Raw genomic sequence first — 22,295 nt, 5'->3', positions numbered from 1 at the left:
CAGGAGAAACTACTTCTTCCCATAGTTTCCCTAAATATTGTCCAATATTTTAATTTAATTTGTCAAATCAGTGTGTTTGTTAAGACTCCAGACCTATACTTCAAGCAAAGAAGTGCTGCCAGCTTCACTGGCATCCTGTGAAAGCGTGTTGTTACACATGCATATGTCGTAGCACAGGACAACCTGCTTAAGTGTGTTCCTCACAATTATTTCCACTGTATTTTCTTTAGAATATACTTTAAAGCACATAAAACTGTGTCACACCTGACATTCTTAAAACACTGGTTCAACACCTGGCATACAACTGACAAATTTTACCTGCTCTTTCCCTCTAACATTTTTTCTCTCTCCCTTTTTTTTTTAAAGCAGCACTAGTTTGGTTTGTCCACTACACTATCAGATATGGTATAATACGGCTGCAACTACTCTTTTACTCTACCAGCAGAGGGATCTTAAAAAAGAAAAAAGAAAACTTCACGGGAAATGAAAGAATCAATCCATGTTGATCCCAATTACTGTAGCCCAAGTAAAAAAGTAATAAAAAACACACTTCAAACTTGTACAGAGCAATGCCTTGTGAGCAGCCAAACACACTTAATTGCCATTAACTCCACAAGCAGACGGCACCTCCCCAAACCTGGCTGAAACATTTTCAGTGCCCATCATCTCACCTCATTATGTATTTCTTCTACTTGCTTTACAACTGCAGTTTCCAGTGATTTCAAAGATAAAGCCACTGAATCAGAATCAGTCTGTAAATTCTGGAGTGCCAGTTCACATTGTCCAAATATGTATTCCAATGTTCCTCTTGAACACTATAAAGATACAACAAAAAATTTATATGTAGCCGCTTCAAAACATATGTATTTCTCAAATACACTGAACTACTTGCTTCTGAAATAATCGAAGTGAAGGAGTAGAACGGATATATTTCTATAACTTTATTTCATAGTCTTTTAAACAAAAGCATAATGCTTCTGCATTGTCTGCATGGTTATCAATATAACATATGCAAAAGTCTAATCATCAAACATCTAGCCCACTAGTACAGCATAGACTGAAAGGAGAAAGAAAAGAATTTCTTTTAGATTTACAAATACAGCATACAAAACCACAGCCATGCCCTCCCTTGCTTCCCAGCCAGTTTTTGACATTATTTCAGAATCAGTTGTGTGGGTTCCTAGTAACACTAGAATGGAGTTCCATATCCAGTCCAAGACAGTATGGATTCTCACAGTATGGAGAATGAACAAAACAATTTTGCACTTCTGTTCCTTTTGTTTTGTTTTCATTAAATTTCCTTCAAAATTAGAAGGAAATCTGTAAAAACCCTTCTGAAACAAAAGAACAATGACATCAGCATATTTTAATTATTTTCAGTTAAATATCTGTACCTTGAGTTAAATTTCCAGGAATAATCTTGAATAAGGACCCCCTGGCCTCACATTATTGGGGGGGAAAAATAAAATCCATACTATACAACTTGATATCATAACAGTTTATAAAAACAAAGCACAATCACTTAACAGAGAAGTGTGTGAAATAAGTTTGCATTTTCCTGCAGAAGTAAACACACAGACGAGAGCAGCAGGTCAGACGACTCTTAAAATGAAACAAAACCCACAGAATTATTTGTTGTAAAATGTACAGTGTGCTTCAACTTTATGTCAAAACCCAGTTCATACAGGCAGAGTGTGTATTTTTTGGGGAAATAAAGGCACTTTTTTCGTATTACAACTTATATGTGTGTATATGTCCATGTTTGGTGCTATTGCTTTATTTCCATTCCTGCACAAATTAGAAAGAGCAACGGGGGAAAAAGAAGTCCCTAGATACATGTATCTCTGTTGTTTCAATAGGGTATATTTTGCCTTGCTGAGAGAAGAAAGTGGTGATCGTAATTTTTTTAAGTACCTTTTTAAAATACAGTCTTTTTATTTTTCTGTATGTCTTCCCATTAGAACACTACATAAACAAAATTACTGCTAACACCACGGAAAGGAATAGGGAGGAGAGCTTTAGTAAAGAAACCCAAAGAACCCCCCAAAAAAACAAAACCAAAAGACCACCCCAAAACGTGTCTTAGCACTTGAGAATTTCAGGCTGAAGCCTTGTTATCTCAGCATGACTCTGAGACAAGGGACTCTGTATCACTCTTCTGTTTCTTCGATCCTCAGATGCTCAGGAGGATCCAGCGTAAAGCAGAGTCATGACTGCTCTTAGCTGTGCTGACCTCCTGAAGGCCATTGTCGGCAGTGCACACTGCTGATGTGTTTTGAGTATTTCTTTCTCACCACGAATGCTGCCTTCTGACTAGGACCAGGATATGAACACAGCAAAGAAGTTTTAAAACATTTCAGGCAAAAAACCAGTTGTTTCTACATTTCATCAGTAATTCACAACGTGTGGTGTAGTGGATTCTCAATTCGTATCTTGCATGCCTGAGTTTAGGCAAGCTACCAATACAGAAACAAGTGTAACCCAATCCAAAAATAAACAAGCAGGAGCTGTTCAAGAAAACCGTTTTAGTCATAAGATATTGTGAATCACAGTTCGGATAAGACAACACGATGCAGTACCAGAATATTAGTTTTAACAATGACCAAACAGCAAAGCATTTCTCATACTTACATCTGCTACTCTGTGAGTAGAGCTGAACCGAGGTGAAAACCCAGCCAGAACACAGTGCTGATGTGTCATATTGAGATCATCTAGGGACAGATTTGAAAACCTTAAGTACATGGGAAAATTATACTTAATAAAACTTATTCTGGCTGAATATGAATTAAAAACACGACATTAAGCATTTAAAGGAAAAATATAGAGAATTCAGTCAGTACTACCCTCATAGCGCTGCAATGTTTAGCAGAGCATAATTACTCACTGTCCTGGCGTTACAAAGATGTCTATTCATATTAGTTTCCTCCCAGTTTACACAGTTTAGAAGTGGCATTTTCCCACCTCTTATGGGAATAGTTCAACTAAACAAATCAATACTTTCCAAAGTTGAAGATCACTTTAAACAACAAACTACTCAGAAATTACAAACTCTTTTCTCAAAAAGCCCTGAACAATACTGACATGGGGGTGGGGTGGGGGGGGGAACAGAAATAAAGAAAGAGAAAGAAAAAAACCCAAAGATGTTATTTCATCTTTTTATCTGAAACTTATCTGAAGTTCTCCCTTCAGCTCAGAGCCAAGGGACTGGGAACCCAGAAAGCACAATCTGCTCAAAGACTTGTCTCCAAACTTTTCATAAGTGACTTTCTTGCAGACTGCCAGTGAGCTGTCATGGACTTGGGTTCACAAGCTGGCAAACCAACAATGCCACAAACCTTATAGATGGAACCTATTTGGTTGCCATCGGAGTTTTGTCAAAATTACCGTAACTGAAGAATGCTTGAATTCTGCACTTTTAAGAGGAACTATATTCCTCTGGAAAATTTCAGACTAAATCTAGTATCAACACTCACACTAAAAACCAATCATGAAGCTTTCGATTCAAACAGTTTTGGTGCTACGATTTTGCTGCCCTCTCAACCTTAACAAGACATTCAGGAAAATCTACCAAAAATTTCTGTAAAATCATCCCTGGGTTAGATTTTTGTAAATCAGTAGAAAGAGACTAAAAACCCCCACAAAACAGGTGACCTAAAGTGTCACCAAGCAAAAAACAATCCTATACAAAATTAGAAAAGAACAGGAATAGACACTTACAAGATGCTAGTTAAGTTGGAGCCTGTGTTTTCAACAGTATCCATTCCTTCAGGGAATTTAGTTTCAGTCATCTTAGTATGACATGATGGAAGGATGAAGCTACATAATTTCTCATCACGTAAATTCAATTTCTCTTTAACAGATCAATATTTGCATACCTGAAACCTGATATCCCAAATCCCTACTAACTTTTGAAAATGCTCCTCTGACCATAATAAGATTATCAGACTGAAAAGAACACAGTGTGTGGGGTTTAATGGTATTCTCTTTATTACTGAAGGAAGAGATGCTCTAAAGCCTTTACCTTTACATAGACCCAAGCCTTGCAAGGGCGACAGAACTGTATTATCTCTGGACATTGCAATATTTAAATATCACAATTACTTTCAAGAAGAATTGCGACAGAAAACAAATCTAAACACTTCCACCACTCCATTCAGTGCCCGTTCACGGTGGTGTGTTTTATGTAGCAACCACAGCATCACAAGTATTACATTTTGATTTGCACCTTTATTCAAACCCTTGGCAAATCCTTCGTTGTAGGGCTCCCTCTTGAAATTGCTTCCAACTATCTTTAATCCTTTATGAGTCTTAGAAAGAAGCCTGTAATTTTAATTTATGAGTTTATAATTCATCTAAAACTGTAATTGTACAAAAATAGTTGCAGCTTCTGGATTGGAAGTCTCAAAGGATATTTGAAAAATACATTCTAGGTCTTAAGAGATTACAGTAAAGATTTGCTTTACTTTTTCTTCTAAAACTATATTAATCAAAAAGAAAAAGCACTCCTTGTTAAATTGGCCATTGTACATTTGGCAGCAAAAGCTTTTAATCAGATACAGAACGTTACATCCTGATTCCCATGCTGGTTTTAGAGCCAAACCAGAACTGTTACCCCCCTTGGACACCCATGTCAAAACTACCATAGTGCTCTCGCAGTTTTAGGTAAAAATACATACGGAGTTAACATCAGATCTACATGCATAAACACTGACTGGTGAGGTTTGGAAAACCGAAACACAGCCTCCAGTATCATGCATCACATAAAATACATGCATATAAAAGTTGGAATACACATATCAGTCCTGCTTTGGCAAGTTAATTGTCAGACAGTTCTCCTGAATTTGTGGTGAGGCAAAAGCCAACACAGCATCTTACTGCCACCAAACTGCGGCCCCTTATCTTGCCACAAATTCAGGACAATGATGGCAGGGGCATCCCGTTTCAATATCTACTACAAAAAACAAAACCATGCAAAACTTAGGTGAACTGTATAATGCATATGAGAAATTACCTTTTTTTTTTAATTTATTTTATTTTAAATCACCATCAACACCAAATTTGCAATGTATTTAGCACAGTTTCAATAACCGTCACACGTTCCCTTCTTAAAACAGTCTCGCCTTCCATATGGATGCCTCTGAGATGCCAACTAACAGCTAGATAAGAAAGAAGTTTTGAGAATTGGACTACAGTCTTCTGCTTAGATGTTCCTCTCCCAAAGCTGTCCCACGTCTATGAAAAATGCTATCACATGCAGACTATTTTTCTGAAGTCTGATCAGGCCTTTCACTTGTTTATAAATTTTAAAATGCTACTAATTATCCAAATTTAAAACAGTAATTCTAGAAAACAATCAAGAAAAAATAATGAAGTCCAGTACATGCTAGAGTGGCTATCCCGATCAAAGAATTTTCTCAATCAAAGTCTGATCACACACATTGAAGCTATTCATATTTACCCGTATGAACAGGATTCCATTGTGCCACCAGTCACCGTGCAAGTGAGGATGATAACCTGCGCTTCAGGCAGCGGAATGCCTACATCAGTTTCCTCAAAACCCTGACAATATCACAAAGGGCTTGTTTGCATTTAAAGGAACACAACTCGGTGGGCAACACATGCTTGGTGTTTGAATGCTGGAAAAAATAACTTCATTTTTCTGTCTGAGGTGGAGCACCTAAGAAACTAGGAGACTATTTCCTGCATAGGTTCATATGGCAAAAATTCATACTTCTTTTAAATGGATTGTTTTATTCTTTTATTTCTACTAGTTTCTGCCTGCCACTTCCCAATGAATCATCTGCCACCTTACGGCCCGATCCTATTATAGGGCTACTATAGCCAAGGCAAGATTTATTAAAAGAAATTAATCACATGTATGATAGTGTACAGGTGGTCAAAACCACCTTGGAAAACAAAGTTATCAACTTGAAGTCTGTTTAAATGATGTGGAGGTCAGATTTTGACTTTACAGATGAAGTACTAGTAAGTCAAAAGAATGTTTTGCAGATGATCTGATTAGTTGCAAATGCATACCATTATTGGACAGAGAATTTCCAACTACAGAAACTTCAGACCTGTATGAAACAGTTGTAAAATGGAGGTTTTATTTAATATGGATGTTTATTCCTCACACCTGTAGGAAAAAGAAAAAATATAAACCACCAAAACCCAAGCAATACAAAACCATCTAAGGTCCTTGGTGCTTTAACACATTTATCCATGCAAGGCCTCCGTACAGTTGGTAACCGACACAGAAAAACGTATGAGTAAGGGAGCTTAGGGGACTTACCAAAGTTTGCAGTGAAATTCTGAAAGAAGCAGAATTACAGCCCCTAAACCTAATGCTACTGTTTTAACACCCGAGCACGCTTCTATTGTCAGATGCAGTCTGTTCTCTATGTGGGCTGCCTTACCAGGCAAGCTTCTCGGTGATTTTCCTGCTATTTACAGACAATTGATACATTTTGGAATTCAGATGCTGCAAATTCTATTTCAAATTGTGGGAGCAAGTTCACGTCATAGACCTTTCTGTCCCTCCCCTGTACAGATTTCTGCCATCCTGCTCTTTTCTCAAATACATCCTCCCAGCACAGAATCTCAGCCCGGTCCTCTCCACTGCTTAAAACTACTGCAAGTTCCTCTCTATTCTCTCTGATCCTGTTGTTCTTCACCCCTGCCCCGCTCTGTCCACACCTCACTGTATGATTTCTTCTAGACAGCTGAATTGCCTAGGCACAAATGGCACAAACACTGAAAGCACTGTGCGTGTACAGCCTTTGTCAAAAGGGCTAATGGATACGTACATGTATATACACTTAAATTTTGAACATATACTTAACTAATTTAATAAACTAATTATCAGAGCACCGGTGAGATGAGGAGCCAAAGCACTCGAGAGAAACAATGACTGCATACACATGGCACTGCAGACTATTAAGATGTAACAAATACAAGGTGGAGAAAAACTAAGTTAATTCTTAGCCTGTCCTTACTGAAAGGAGTAGGAGGGTCTAAAGGCCCAAAACTTAGTGCTTCTAGGTAAAGTAGTTCCCAGGAAAACACAAACCACAACGGGAAATGCTCTCAGACTTAGCAACAGGGGGTTATAGCACCTTTCCCATCTTCAGGTGGTCTTCCTGAACTTTTTAGATAGTTGTCTTTTTGTCATCTATTTCATGAAGCAGATAAAAGGAACAGTGGGGTTTACAGCACTGGCAAAAGCTTTGATACTCCAAACATCACAAATGCCTACAAAAGTGAAATGAACTTGTGCTATTTTTTTTAAGTACCCTAAAAAAATAAAGAATTTTCTCTTTTTAACTGTATTACAATGCAATTTTCAAAAGCACTAAAATGCTTTTCCACCATTTCCAAGCCTACTGGAATCCAACCGCACACAATGCTTCAACAGGAAAAAACCAAACCAAAACTGATTTTACTGTAGGTATGTCAGCAAGAAGCACCAGGAAGGTACGTCTCCTTCCCCAAGAACTTATGGGTCCATGGAATACTACTTCTGTAACAGAAAGCTAGAGGGATGATCTGTCCCTAATTAACAAATATTTTTAGTTTTTAAATAAGAAAAGCGTGCACAAAGAAAACACAGAATGAATTAAAAGGCTGAACTAAAAAAAAAAAAAAAAAGGGAAAAAAAAGAAAGAAAAGGAAAGATAGATGTCTGGGATTTGCCAAACTTCATGATCAAAGTTTGGTAACGAGAAAAGCGTTTCAGGGGTTCGAAGTCTTAATAATCAAGGAATATAGCATTTGGATTAAATGTGGACTCAAGGAAAAAAAAAGGTCAAAAAACTCCAACACATTCAAGATGCTAGAGAGCAAAGAGGGTTCAAGTTAGTTTGTGGAAATAGAAGCAGATTAAATATCTAGAAATAGTTTAATGAGCCACTACATACATGTGGAAGTGTTTCCATTAAATACTTATCTTTAACCACAAGCCAACCTCTGCAATGTGTGCACCCTACTTCTGGTTGGTTACGAAAATAATTTTTTGATGCTTCTTGAACTCTAATTTGCTGGGGGTGGGGAGTGGTATAAGATTCCAAGTTCATCTTCATGCTGTTTTAAAACCCTAACCTTCAAGCAAGAGCTTGATCTATGGGAAACAGCTGCAGAAAAGTAAATCTCCCTTTGAAAAAGTCCAGAATGTATTTTTGTTGAGTATGTTTTGAAGTCATGGTAGGAAAATTAGGGAAAATTGTAAATCTGCTTGCAAATCTGGTCATGTCTAACTCAAAGATTAGGGGAAAGATTCCAATTTAATAGTAAGACCATGACAAGCCTAGTTAAGCATGCTCTAGGACAGAGCAGATGGGGCCCTTTGCTCACCTCCACGCGTTTTGGATTTATTGCATGCACCCAACACGTTTCATATTAGACACCCCTTGACTGTGTACTTGAGACAGCAGGGTTCAGTATGCACTTCCTCTGCAGACCAATATATTATTCTAAATTGAGCTAAACTGTTTCCGTTTCATGAGTGATATAAAGTTCAGATTTGAGTTTTTAGGCAGCAGATCTCCCATCGTTCACCAGATTTTTTTCTTCATATTAGGAAAAGTAAGTCTTAAAAAAACCAAAAGAATCGAAACAAAACCAACAACAACAAAAAAAAACCCCAAACCCCAACTGTCTTACTGAATGTAATTTTGAATTTTGTTCCATTTTGCTTAAACAAAATACATCTATATTTTTGTAATAGCTTACTTGAAGAATGGATTTGATCACCTCATGTTTAGGACTAACATACATTTAAATTATGGCTTTGGCTTATGATTTCATCTGAAGAGGACTGCTGAGAATGCAGGTGTCGATTTATATTTTAAGGCTGCGCTTTACTAAAATTCTACCTAGAAAAAATGGAAAGCATTTCATAGAGCCAAGGAAGAGAGGAACATAAGCATTAATAAATATCTACTGAAAATGCTAAAACACCACCCTGCTCTTTTGGTTACTCTGATATGTCCATTGATCAGGATTTACCAGTTACTGTAATTGCATTTACTATTAGAAAGATCAGGTTACCACATTTTCTTATCTGAGATTTGTGTGTATAATAAGAGGAAATAGTTGGGGTATTCCAGGTACAGGAATTGGTAGGACCTGACTTTTTAACTATAAGCAACAAACTTAATTCGACATGCCGGTTGACAGAAAGCCGTAAATACTATACCATTGCAACAACTGGAAGAACAGACCTACAAGTTGCAAAGTTTTTCCCTAGAGTTGGACGAGTCAATGGTAGTCAGAAAAAGTACACAGTCCTACAAATTGGCCCCTGTACATTCGCAGCTAATATGACCTGCAGTACTCTTAATGCTGTGTTTCCTAGATGCCTTGCATACTGCTGCCATTGCTTTTAAAATAAGGCCAGCAAGAAGACTCTGCTTACTGAAATGAGGTTCTGGAACATATGATGCATAAATGGACAAGATAAGTCACTCTAAAATTGGCTTCTTTATTGTCAAGTTGATTCCTATAGAGAATTTTCATATTTTATCTTTTAGATGGCACCCTCAAGATGCCTCCTCTTAAAAGTCAGTTCCAAAAAAATCTGAACAGTAAAAACATACACTAAAACTGTATATGCCCATTTATATAGTCTTTCATGTCAAGTAAAAATTATAAAGCCGGTTCTGCTGTACTTCAAAGCCCAATAAAAGGGCCAATTTGAGAATATTCTCCCAGACTGTATAAAAATTATTTTTTAAAGTGTTTGAGGAAAAAAATATACAAAGGCTACAGAAATGCAGAAGAAATTATCAAACACCTGGCCTACAGAGCTCAAATCTGTAGCTTTCCATGAAGTATTAATAAGAAAGTGATTTACACATCATCTTCAAAAGAATGTTTAATATATCCTTTGTTTCCATCTAAACATGATCATGATGTTGTATGTTAAATAGATGTTTAATAAAATAGCTTTCTGACCCACCCTTCATATAGCATCCCTGATAGTACTTTAGTTACTGTATATAAATTCCATCGGGGAATGAAAGAAAGTCCTTATGATCTGGTAACCCAGTCAACGACAACGTACAGTATTTTGCAGTAAAAATACTGGTTAGACCCCTTCTTTTATTAATTGCCTTCTGAATGTGTGGCCCAGCAAAGCTGTGCATGCACAACCTTTCCAGTCAGGAAAGATCGCAAAGGAAGTTTAGCTAAGGCCTCAGTAGCTATTCCACAAAACCTAATTAATAATTCCCTATCCAGGAATGTTTAGCTGCCACTTAAAGCTTCCCTTTCATATAAGAAATGTCTCAGTTTCCCCCCAAGCTGCTACTCTATATCCTCACAAATACAGAAAAGGGAGGCACACCCACACCACTGTGCCAAAGGACCTCACATAGTCACACTGGGTCTGTTCACGTCTGGACATACTTCAGAGCACAGACATACTTAGAGTCCCGTTCTTTTACACAAGATTGATTGCAGTGCACAGGATCGGGTGAGGTAACTAAGAACAAGGAATGGTATATATTTTTTAAGATTGCCCACAAATGTATTGCTTGTAGGAAGTAAACTGTTTTCCTGTCGCAGCACTCTCCAAACTATTAAGCTGCAACAAGGTCTTTTACCATCTCATACCAACACACTCTTCACACCAGTCCCTCTGCTGCCTTCTCCTGGTCTCTCCTCACCCAGGGTGTGTGCTCCCTCTCTTCTCTCTGCTTCTTCCTCGGCTGCCCAACCACTTACCAGAACCAGCCACAGCTGCACCTTATCTACATCAGCCAACCCCCGCCCCTGAAGCCAGCCCACAGCTGTATGTTATCAATCCTAATTAACGCAGCTTCATTCCTCTACATTTTCCTATTTGTTGGAAGATAAAAGTGAAAGGTAAAAGTGAAAAGACTGTTCAGGCCAACAAGTCAGAAGCATGACAGGTCACACTAGGGACATTCCATGGAAGATACCTTCCAAGTCACAAACACATAAACAGGGAACACCGCAACTGCTCTCACTCTTCAAAGATTGTGTCTGTCCAGCCAAGTCACAAAACAGGTAAACATGATGTTGTCAGAAGCACTGTTCATGTTTTGAGTCATACAATTTATAACTACATTTGTTTAAACAAAAATGATAACCTAGAGAAACACAAGCCAAAAGAGAAAGTAACAGATTTTGTGCTAACAAAACTTCGCCACCATTCTTGCTTCATTTATTTCAATGGAAAAACCTTAAGTGTGTGAGCTCAGCTGCTCAAGTAAATTAACTGAATTTAATTTTCTTTTTTTAATCCTCTACACTTGAGGCATTGGGACTCACTCTTGGAGTATGACAGCTCTGTTTATTATGATCTTAGTATAATCCCACTAGTAGAAGAAAACCTATGTTTGAATACATACAAGAAAAAGTGTAGCAGAATGAGAGAAGCATTATGTCTAAAATCGTTGACCAACAGATCATCCACAGATTGTCATAATGGTTGAAACTTCAAGAACCATGGTACTAGAAAGCTGTAAGACAGCTACAGTCACCACACATAATACATAGCCACTCTGTAATGCAACCTCAGGAACCGGATTTATTTTTGTTGCTGAACAGAACAGACACAGATTCTCACAGTTTCTCAGGAAGACTGTATTAAGAATAGAAAAAGGAACCAGCATCTACAAATACACAGATGGGACAGATACAGCTCAGCTTCTCACAAGATCTGGGGAAATCCTGCTTATGGCCTGGAGCCTGACATGAACTAGCAATTCTGACTGCACAGACAGAAAAGGCTCAAAAGGAGTATTGCCTTTCTTAGCCATGAAGCAAAACATTGGGAAAAAAAGTTCCCCAAAATACACTGGAAGAGGGCAGGGTAGGAGGAATTTATTATACACTCTAGCCAGATCTCATGTTTTCCTAAATAAGCAAAGTCCTAAATGAAAGGAAGGTGTCTTAATTAACATTGTGTCATTTTCTCTGTTTTCAACAGCAAATTCACCTTCTTAGCCCTCGAAAATTACCAAGCATCAAGTAGAAGTCTCCTTGGTGAAGTGGTATTGCTAATCCAGGTGTCTCTATGTCCCACGCTACCTTCAAGCCTACGTGCCAAACAGCTGGGTCTCTTCCCTTCAGTTTTTGCTCGTTACTTTCTTCCATGGCTGAACCTTTAAAGAGAGAGGGAAAAACACCACAAAGACGACAGACAAGGTGAGAACCATAAAATACAAAATCTGCTCTAACAATACAGACTTAACAATATCCCACATTGGTACAATCTTAATAGGCTTAAACTTTTTATAATCTCCATCTGGTACAATCACCGTCTCCAAATCCAGAAGTATGTAATAGGTAAAAAAAAAAAAAAAAAAAAAGCCATATGAGATGAAGAATTTTTTATAACCAAGTGTAAGATTAAAACTTCACATTAACTACAAAGTAAAAGCAAATCAAGGCAAATTTTATAATGGACTCACGCTTTTCTGAAGTTCTCGAGTACATGCAATGGGAGTTTTAGTTAATCTTCACTCAATCATTTTTTTTTACTTTCTAAAACATTACTAAAAACACAAGCATAGAAGAAAAAAAAAAATAAAATGCAGCAACACTGATATAAAGCCAGACAACTTCTGAAAGAATTTCAAGTCAGAAGCTGCCAAAGCACTTCATAAACAATTTCATTTGTTTACATACTTGCAATTTCACCAAATCATAAACTGAGGTAAAGTAAGGTAAAATAATGGGCACAAACGCCATCTAGACCAAAGCTGAATGCATCTCAGAATCATATCTGTCATTCCTTTCTCAAAATTATTAGTCAAGCATGCTAGATAACATGTTCAATAGCCAACGAAGCTTCAATACATTTGTCACAACATTTTTCTTATCATTAAGCAACATGAAAATGTTGAGCTTGGGGAAAAAAAATAATCCACTGCATAGAAATAGTATTTAGAGCTTAATCCCTCAGAACTATTTTCATAAGCTTACTTCACTGCAGTATAAATTGAAAGATACAGTCAGCATTTATAACAAGGTATTGGGGAGCTATGGTATAACAGCTTTATGGCTAAAGTAACAGACCATTTTGAGAGAGGAAGGATGAAGTTTTAAAGAAGCAGTTGGCACAGGACAGCAGTGAATGGTTAGAAGCCATCAACTATGTAGCATGCCTAATTGTTGCTTAGGAGTTAGCGACTGTGTGTGTCCATTTCACCGTCCATTTCAAATGTGCTTTCATGTTATTATTTTTAAAACTTTTGTCTTCATCTAATTCCAGAATAAAAATGCCAAAGAGATCACTCTTATTATAACACGCACACATAAAGAGTGACCTTGAACTCACACTTTCAAAATACTCAAGTCAATCACCTCACATGGCTACTGCAATGTTCAGTTAGTTGGGAATAGCCTTTCATAATTAATAAATTGTCTTAATTTTCTATGTCAGTTAAATACTGCTGAAATTCACGAAGCGGAGAGCCAAACCCTTTTAAAAACCCAAACTAAAGTTCTTAGTTAAAACTCCTACAGTAAATTCCCTGCCTCGATGGCTGCAGCTCTCACGCAGCCGAAGCCGTGGCTCAGGAGCAGCTCTAGGCCTTTCTATCAGAGAGCACACAAATGAGAAAACAAGAGCTAGCAAACACTCAGAAAAATCAATACTAAAGTCTTCAAGGGGCTTTCATATTTTCTGCCCTGTTCAGATAAATTGTAACTTAATTTAAGAAAAATGTTTTCTGAAAACTGCAAATAGGATGGCTTTCAAGGCATTTTTAATGCAATACATCATGGATATTATAAAAAGAGGTAACCTTTCTGGGTTAACTCTCTCTGTTATGCTGCTTTCCCATTCACTTTGGCAGCAGCACTGCTCACAATATGGCACCAATAAAATATAGAACTACAATCAGAGACAGCAATTTCAATCAAAGTTTCCTGGGGTCTCCTCATAAATCCAGCACCTCTGGAATGTGCTCGTTAAAATGACTTATTTTTTGCAGTTTGATAAATTTTTTATTGCTTAAGTACAGAGTTCAAATGTAGCTCACAGTCTCCTTTTCTCCATATTCTCAATTATTGCACCTTATAATTATCAGCAGCAATTGAAACTGATTGCTCCTACCATGTTATTTTGGTAACAAATGGAAGCAAGCTGCTACTAGCTTTTAAATGCAAGCTATTTTGAAAGTGAGAGCAAGGGGGAAAAGAAAAAAAAAAAAAGACACCTTAATATTTGTGGTATCTCTCTAGGTAGCACTGACAAACGTTTACACAACAAGAAATTGTTACTAAATTCTGTCACACCTCAGGCATGACTGAAGGCTGTCTATTGATTGGTATAATTACAGTTCTCATTTAAGTGAAAACATTTGGAGGAATCTAAACCATAGTTATATATCAGGGTAAATCATGTGGATCTTGCACACATACACAGCACCTTAAAAACATGTATTTATTTTGGGGTAGACCACACAGAAATGGTCAAATGTAGGCATATTCAATGGAAATATAATAAAACTATCTGAGAATTTAAATTCTGTGCATTCAAGACTTAATAATTTGGCTGGCAAGAAACCTTTATGCTTGGCACCCGAAATGAAATGGTGAAAGCAGGTAACCAGCTTACCACAACATAACAACAATACCTCATCAAACCTGTAATTAAGGTAGAACCATGAAAGAGAGAATGTAGCTGCAGAAAATTGGCCGCAACATTATGCTTCTAACTAGACAGCTCCAATTTCAGAGATGTTCCAGCTCTAAGACCTGATCTTATCACGTTTGGGTCATGGTTAGGTTCAGAACAACATGAGACTTGTTTTCCTGGACCTAGTTTGGTTACTGTTCCACAGCACGGAAAGTAACAGTAGCCTTGAAAGGTTTCTTTCCTATCCGGTGCCAAAATCTTCAAGAAGAGTTCTAAGAGTTTTTTTTATACTCTGAAACCTGAATGTTCTCTATTCAAGTCAAATTGTAATGTCAAACTATACCCTAAATGTACCTGACTTCCTGAGATGACAGAATAACTGCCAACACATGGCTAAAACCAAGGACTGTAAACACCTACTTTGCCACTAAATCCAACTGACCATTTTTATATAGATATATATTTTTTTTTAATTTTTCTTTTTTTTGGTTACAGATGGAGTGATTTTTCCAGAATTTAAAGGCATTTGGGTACATATTCAGTGATTAATGAAATATATACATTATTACTGTCTTCCATAGCAATTTATATGTATATTATATGCCCATATATGTGTATATAGATACGTATATATGTAAAAAAGTTTGGAAGATTTGCCAAACATTGTTCGTATCAATTAATACTTGAAATTGTGTCCAAATATATCAAGAACAAAAGCACTGAAGTAAGAAAAAAGAATATTCTGTCATCCCCCTCATTCCTGAGAGACTTCATTTAATCAAATCAGTGAGAGGATGGTTAAAAAAATCCACAGCAGTTAAGTCAAATGACAGTTTCTTTTTAGAAAACAGAGATTCAAATGTATTATAATAAAAGTAATTGGATCACTAAAAATTTGTGATTCTCTCACAATCTCATTCCAACTGGCCAGAACCTGCAAGTCACAGACGTGACCGTTTCACTCTTATATTCATTTCTTAAGTAGTAATACATATTTTTCTACATACCATTTCTATTTTTTTCAACGAGCAATATTTCTACTACATTACTGACATTAGAAACCATACAATATAATTGTTCTCATCCTGTACAAATGCCTACTCCATGACTTTTATCCATTAATCAGTACATAAAGAGAATTATTGGTTAACTACAAATTTAGATTTACTTCAATTTTGAAACACTTTTGCAGTTTCAGGTTGTTTTGTTGGGTTTTTTTAACCTGGTGAAGAAAGATACATCTGTAGTTAATCCCAACTATTTTTAGTCGCAATTACTGTAGACATGAAATAGCCAACAACAGCTTTAGTGCTACGGTATTGCTTCATTTGATTTTATTCTTATTACACATCACAGTGTAAAAAAATCCAAACAGCATTTTACAAAAACCCCCAAACATAACAGCTCCTCCATGATCAGTCCTTACTGCAACCAGGTTTGTTAAACCTTTCAACATCACCTTGTCAGTGAACAGAGCCAGTTGCTTAGTACTTCAGAGCAGTACAAAGTAGGCATTAAGCAAGATGACAAATGAGAAACGGTAAAGAATCTAGAGAAAACTACTTATCTAAGCTCAAACACACTTTGTGGGAAATCCAGGTAAAAGAAAGTTGGATGTTTCCCATGACTAAATTATTTTCCGTCTCCTTTAGGTTGGTAACTGAAACAAGTCTTTACTTCAAAGAACATCTTTAGAACCAACTAGTACTCTGCTAAGCAATAAAACTTCCTACAAAACTTACAAAGACCTGAGGGAAAACTGTTCATTAGGAATTTTTCATGGATAAAATCCAATTTTTGAAAATGCCCTTATTCCACCAGTGTTTGGATTGAAGTTCACTTTCATAAATAGAGCAGGAAATAAAAATGAGTTATTAGCTTACCGTATTGAAATCCTGAAAAAAGTTTTTACCTTAATGCTCTCATGTGATAGGATATTTGTAAGCTAATTTTTAATTAAAAATCCTAAATTGGTCAAAATTTGGAATTCCTGTTCCATGGTAAATTCCAAAAAGTAAATTACTTCCAAACAGCATTAGTGACAGTACAATTTAACACACATTCCCTAATGTCTTCAGTTCTGCGTATGAACCATGACTACCACTCATACACTTTCATGCAGTGCACACATTAAAAGAAAAATTCCCCAATTTTTGCGTGGGCCTATTCTCATCACCTGATAACCTACTTTTAACCTAGTGTAATCTAATGTGTTTTATTTTAATGTAAATAAAACCAAATACTATTCAGATGAGCATTAGGCAAAACGTCTATCTTATTTTGTTGTTAGATATGTACCTCATTTGAAGTTGCTTTGAAACAGTTTGACACTGGAAACAAGAACATAAACAGTGAGGCTAATTAGAGTATCAGCTCCTTCCAGTATCTTTATGTTTGCTCTCAAATTTCTTTTCCAGCATATTAAAAACTGCTTCTACACCAATTAATACTGATCAAAGTTTCAAACATTAATTTTTCATTATGGCATCAAACACTGAACAAGCAAACAAGCAAATAAAGTTGTTTCACTTACAGCAGTATCTGTTTTAATACTATTTAATCAAATAAGTAGGTACCAAACAAATAGTGATATAAAAATGCAAATTAAAGTAAAAAGAAAACCATATAACCCGGGTTAGGTAACTCCCGAGTCCAGCAAACAGCTGCCATAATGCAGTAAGATTACTCGACTCGTAGGACTTCTGCTGTTCAAACCCTGGAAACCTGGGGATTCTGCATTTGTGGCAGGATGGATTGGTCCTAGCGATGAAGCTCTGGAAGCCCAAGGTTTCCCACGCTACAGGCTGCCACAGATCCTCAGTGTCTGCAGTACCAAGAGAGCAGTGAGAATTTGAGGGATAGAGCACTGGGGAGAGGGGGGGAGGGGAAGAGTGCAAAACCTAGCAGAAAAGAGAATCAAGCTACTTTTAACAAAAACCCAACATGCTTCATTTGTGTTTGAATTTCTCACAGAATCAGTGTTTTCTTCCAGAAAATTACTAATCTATGTAATCGCCATCTTGTAAGGAAAAATTGTTTCATCAAAAAAAATTCTGACCACCTCTACTCTTTTTATTATGTATTCTGTAATGATTCTGCGATGGTCATTATACACTACAGTGAGAGTTTTGCACTAACTCAATACTAAATGAATTAATGGAGTAACTATTAATAAAAGGTACTGGCATGAAAAGCAAATATATTTATGGCAAATGGGAAAAGGAGTCAAGATACAATTCTACGAAGATTTAACAATGATCTTCAAAAAGACGTGGAGCTTCCTCATGCTTCACAGTTATGGAGAGCTTGGTACGAGATACAGTAAATATTGACATAATTTTGAGTTGAAATATCTTTGTGAACCACAGAAACCACCAACACACTGAAGTGATACGCAACTGGAAAGAATTATAAGCACTGATAAGCTTTTAACCACTAGCATTTGAAAGCTATAAACAGGAAATCAGAAGAGCAAAAAAGACAATCTGTTTCTCTAAAATCAAGTAGACTATTTACCCCTTTTGGATATGCCGAGTAGAAAACTTCAACACACAAGTATTTACTGTCACTTTAACTACAATGCTGTATTCATAAACTATAAACAAGTTCCATTTCCTCCCATTTATGAGTAAGTAGGCCAACTATAAATACAGCTCCACCTGAGGGATATGCAATGACAACCACAACCTGGACACAGACAGATGTGTGAACTGGTTTCACATTGAGGTAGGCTCCAGGACGTTTGCTGGTGATGCTCAGGGAGACACACAAGGCACCTTAAACTCCCTCTACAGTTCATTAAACCAACTTCAGCCACGCTCAAGAGCTATCAAGCAGAATTCAATTTTGTTCAGATTTAGATCTGACTTCATAAATAATTTTCTTCCCCAAACAGTGTCTTTTACACTATCTCCAGCTACACTGAGTTTTTAATATTGCCACCTCCTGCTAAGAGCTTCCCCCCATCAATACATAATCAAATTTCAATTTGATCAAAAACTTTTGGAATCATTGCAAAGATACAAAAATTCCAAGTAGTAATTTTAATTTTTTCCGCAAACATAAATGACAGAACAATCAAATTATTCACTGGAAAGCTCTCAGCGTTTTGAAGTTTTCATGGCTATCTTTAAATCCTTCAGGAAAAAATATAAACCCTTAAGTCTAAATGTATGGAAAAAATTGTTTGTGGCAAAAAGATTAATTACATATAAATATCAGAATAATTTTTCATCTAAATGTATAAAATGCATCTTTCTACCCTTGACAATTAAATCTTGCATAGAATTTGCAGTGGTTTTAGATATAGGTACAAATTATACTATTTTAACTTGCTGAACTTGAAGTAACAAAATCAAATGACAAGCTATGAATAAACATAGCAGCCTTCTTTGTCGTTAATTTATAGCACTCCGAACTTAAAGGGACTGATTTTTTCCCCTCCACAAGCAAGTTTTATGTTCAAGTAAAAAGTTTTAAAACGTATTATAATAAAATCTCAGGCACACTATTATTATTTCAAGTTCATGGTTATGTTTTTAATGTAAAATGTTACTGAAAAATATTTATCCTCAGTACTACTGAAAAATAATAAATTTAGCAGATATAAAACATCAACGTCTTTGGAAAATAGGACAGAAAAAAGCTTATGAAAAAAAAGACACTTCTACTGGTCCTGGTCAGGGAATCTCTTCTATTCAGTTTGCTGAGCCAGCTGATATTTTATGTTCAGAAAAATGTAAATATAACGATTTCAGCTGAATATTAAGTAACAAAGTGATCCATAGTTTCAAAACTAACAAGAGAATGCACATGAAAGCATAAGCTATTGTTTTTACATTATAGTCTTTAGCCAAAACCTACCAAAGTCAACATCAATTCTTCCCGCGTTTGAAGCAAACATCAAAGGACTTTTGGAAGGACCAAAAATCAGTTGTGAATTACGAAACATAACGGACCATTTGCAAATTCAAATCAAGCATCTAGATTCTAATCTTATGTTTGCAAAACCGGAAGCCATTAAAAAAATATTCAAGGGTTTGTTCATTGTTAGGAAAAAAATAAACGAAAATCCTCATGTTTCTTAAATGAAGATAAAAATAGGAAAGGTACTTTAAACTAAAAATGAAATATTTAATGACTCTTCCAGTACACTTCTTTTCCCCCAATACTGCATTTAAATGGTTTTTAAAGAACTAAGAGCCTGCAAAGCCTGTCAGACAGCAGGTCTTTTAATGGAAAACTTCCACCCTTCTCAACTTACAGAAACGTTGGCAATTCCTCCACCAAACATGCATTAGCAGTACAGCATGCCTAGACAAAACGTATATACTTCCAAGTAAATACAGCAATACTTTTATACAAAACCAATTAAAAATGATCTTTCCAAAGAAAGAAGAGTAGTAAAATAAGCACCAAGAACAAGCAAGTCTGTATATGATAAATAACACAATAGAGACTGTGATCTCAACTACAATGACACATTTCACAGGACAGAAAAATATACATGTGTCAATCCAAAATAGGTATTTGATGGCTTTTGATTTCCTGGCTCTTAGAAAGTTAATCATACCATTTTTTAAATCTACTTAGAGAACAACTGATAAACCAGCTGCAGTAAACACAGGCATATTTTGTACAGCTTTTAGTAGAAATAAAGATAGGGCTTCAATACAAGAAGTACCACAATGTGTTCAGAAGTACATGACAAATCCAGACTAGCGCGCAGGTGTGCTTATGCACGGACACCCAAGGAAGCACAAGAGAGCTTCCAGGATTTAAGATATTTCTATCACTAGTCAACTCCTACCTCCCAGAACTCACCTTCACAGCTGTAACTGTACACAGCTACCGTTGACCTTTTAACCAGATTCTCGTCATGATGCCAACTCACTGCCATGTTCCCCATTCCAAAATAAGGTTCTTGTTTCAAGTACAGCATTTGTAGTGGATCCATATAATTTAATAAAGTCAAGTTATAAGCTGTTCTGTTCTTTAGACTTATGTAGTCATCCTCTGGTACACAACAACTGCTTTGATCCTTTGAAATGGACCCTGTCTCTGTAATAGAAGTAGCAAAATTTTTCTCTCCATCTAGACTAGTAGTATCTTTAATTTCTTTGGTCTCAAACAAATTTTGTTCTTGTAATGCTTTGACTGCTTCAATATGCAAGTAGTCATTAAGTCTGATTAATGCATTACAAGCATCACGTATCTGAGGATTGCAATAGTTTATATCATAACCTTCAGTAGGCCAAGGAACTGTAAATAATCTTGTGTTCAAGTATTTGTAAGTGCATCCTGGGTTTCCAATTAATATACGAGACACTGGGGTAACAAAATCTTTTCCTTTGATCCTTACAAGATCTTGAAAGAAACAATCGTGTTTTCGCAAGGTCAGAAAGCTTTCTTGTACCATTTGATGAAGCTCTTCAGGTACTGTATCAGATTTTCTTAAAACCAGGTTGGAATATTTGGTCTTCCACTAAAGGAGAAAAAAACAAAACAACCAAACAACAAAAACAGTAAAAGAATTATTCTTTTTATAGGAACCAAAGTATTTCATACATTCAAGAACAGACAAAACTAAGTTGACAAGTTATCAAGCATGAGTCTAGAATATGGTGAAGAAATAGATGCCAGTATTTGTTACTTTACTTTCATATTCTAATATATTGCACAAACTGTGGATATGTACCAGTGGCCTGTAGCCAGAGAGTACCTCCAGGTCAAATCTCAAAATGAATAAATAAAATTGAGGATTCTGGCAGAAATCAATAGAACATATAAGCTCCCCTGTTGAATCTGTAGATAATGCTACCTTTAAGTATAGAAACAACAGAATTATCAAACACTAGCAAAGCCACTCCTCTTTTTGCAATGGCTGCAAAGACCATCCTGTTTCATTCTGATATATGGAATTCTAGAAGGCTACATGGTAAACTGAATTAATTTTCTATAACAACATTCGAGCAAAAATAACAAAATGAAAATGTACATTTTCAAAAATGGTCAACATTCTGCTGCACTGGCAGGTCTGTCTTCAAAACAGTCCTCAACATAGTGGTCCTTTCTATATTCAGATTCCTCAATGCGTGCCAATTAGCTCTCCTATTTTATATAAAGGTTCCCCTTTTAGGTAAAAGAAAATTTCCAAACTTCTTTTCTTCCTCATCTCCCCACCTATAATATCCTTTTTCTTCATATCCTCTTCTGACCACACCAGCTCTGGTACCAGTTGGAGTTCAGAATCCAGCAGTGAGTGGAGGCAACAACTCCCAGCAAGGTATAACACTGCTAATCAGCAGTATCTTGCTTTGTATGCAAAATACTGCCTCCCACTCCAGGAAGGCTTGGATAATTTTATTCTGTTAATCTGGTTTTCTAAGGAAGTGAGTATCACACAATCACACCTTTTATTGGTTGCCTGTAAATCTGCTTTAACTACTGCTGAGACTGTTTGGCAAACTGGACAAAGGCTAGAGAATAAGTTCTTAAATAGACTAAGTTCCTATGCATTTCATTAAACATAATAGTTAATAAATAAATAAATAAATCAGATGCAAACTAGCGCCCTTAGTAAGGGAAAGGCTGTAATGTGAGTCTATCAGGTATCAATTAGCATGTGCGAAGCTCAGAACTATTCACTACACTTATTTCCTTTTGCCCAGAAATTAGTCACTTG

The 22,295-nt window shown here is 36.4% G+C and overlaps 1 protein-coding gene across 1 annotated transcript in view; it reads right to left on the bottom strand.

Annotated features, from left to right (window-relative positions):
* The window catches only part of FTO (FTO alpha-ketoglutarate dependent dioxygenase), a 260,515-nt gene that overhangs the window by 187,089 nt on the left and 51,131 nt on the right, over positions 1-22,295 (bottom strand). Inside the window, exons 3-6 of the mRNA XM_055818513.1 lie at positions 20,435-21,095; positions 11,985-12,128; positions 2,632-2,711; positions 672-815 (exon numbers count right to left, since the gene is read on the bottom strand). Coding sequence (XP_055674488.1) covers positions 672-815; positions 2,632-2,711; positions 11,985-12,128; positions 20,435-21,095 — 1,029 coding nt within the window. The remainder of the gene's footprint in view (positions 1-671; positions 816-2,631; positions 2,712-11,984; positions 12,129-20,434; positions 21,096-22,295) is intronic.

The sequence above is a fragment of the Falco peregrinus genome, chromosome 14 (genome assembly GCF_023634155.1).
Source record: "Falco peregrinus isolate bFalPer1 chromosome 14, bFalPer1.pri, whole genome shotgun sequence".
NCBI classification, from domain to species: Eukaryota; Metazoa; Chordata; class Aves; order Falconiformes; family Falconidae; genus Falco; species Falco peregrinus.
Note: the sequence above shows the minus strand (reverse complement) of the source record. Positions and strands in the feature narration are given on the sequence as shown.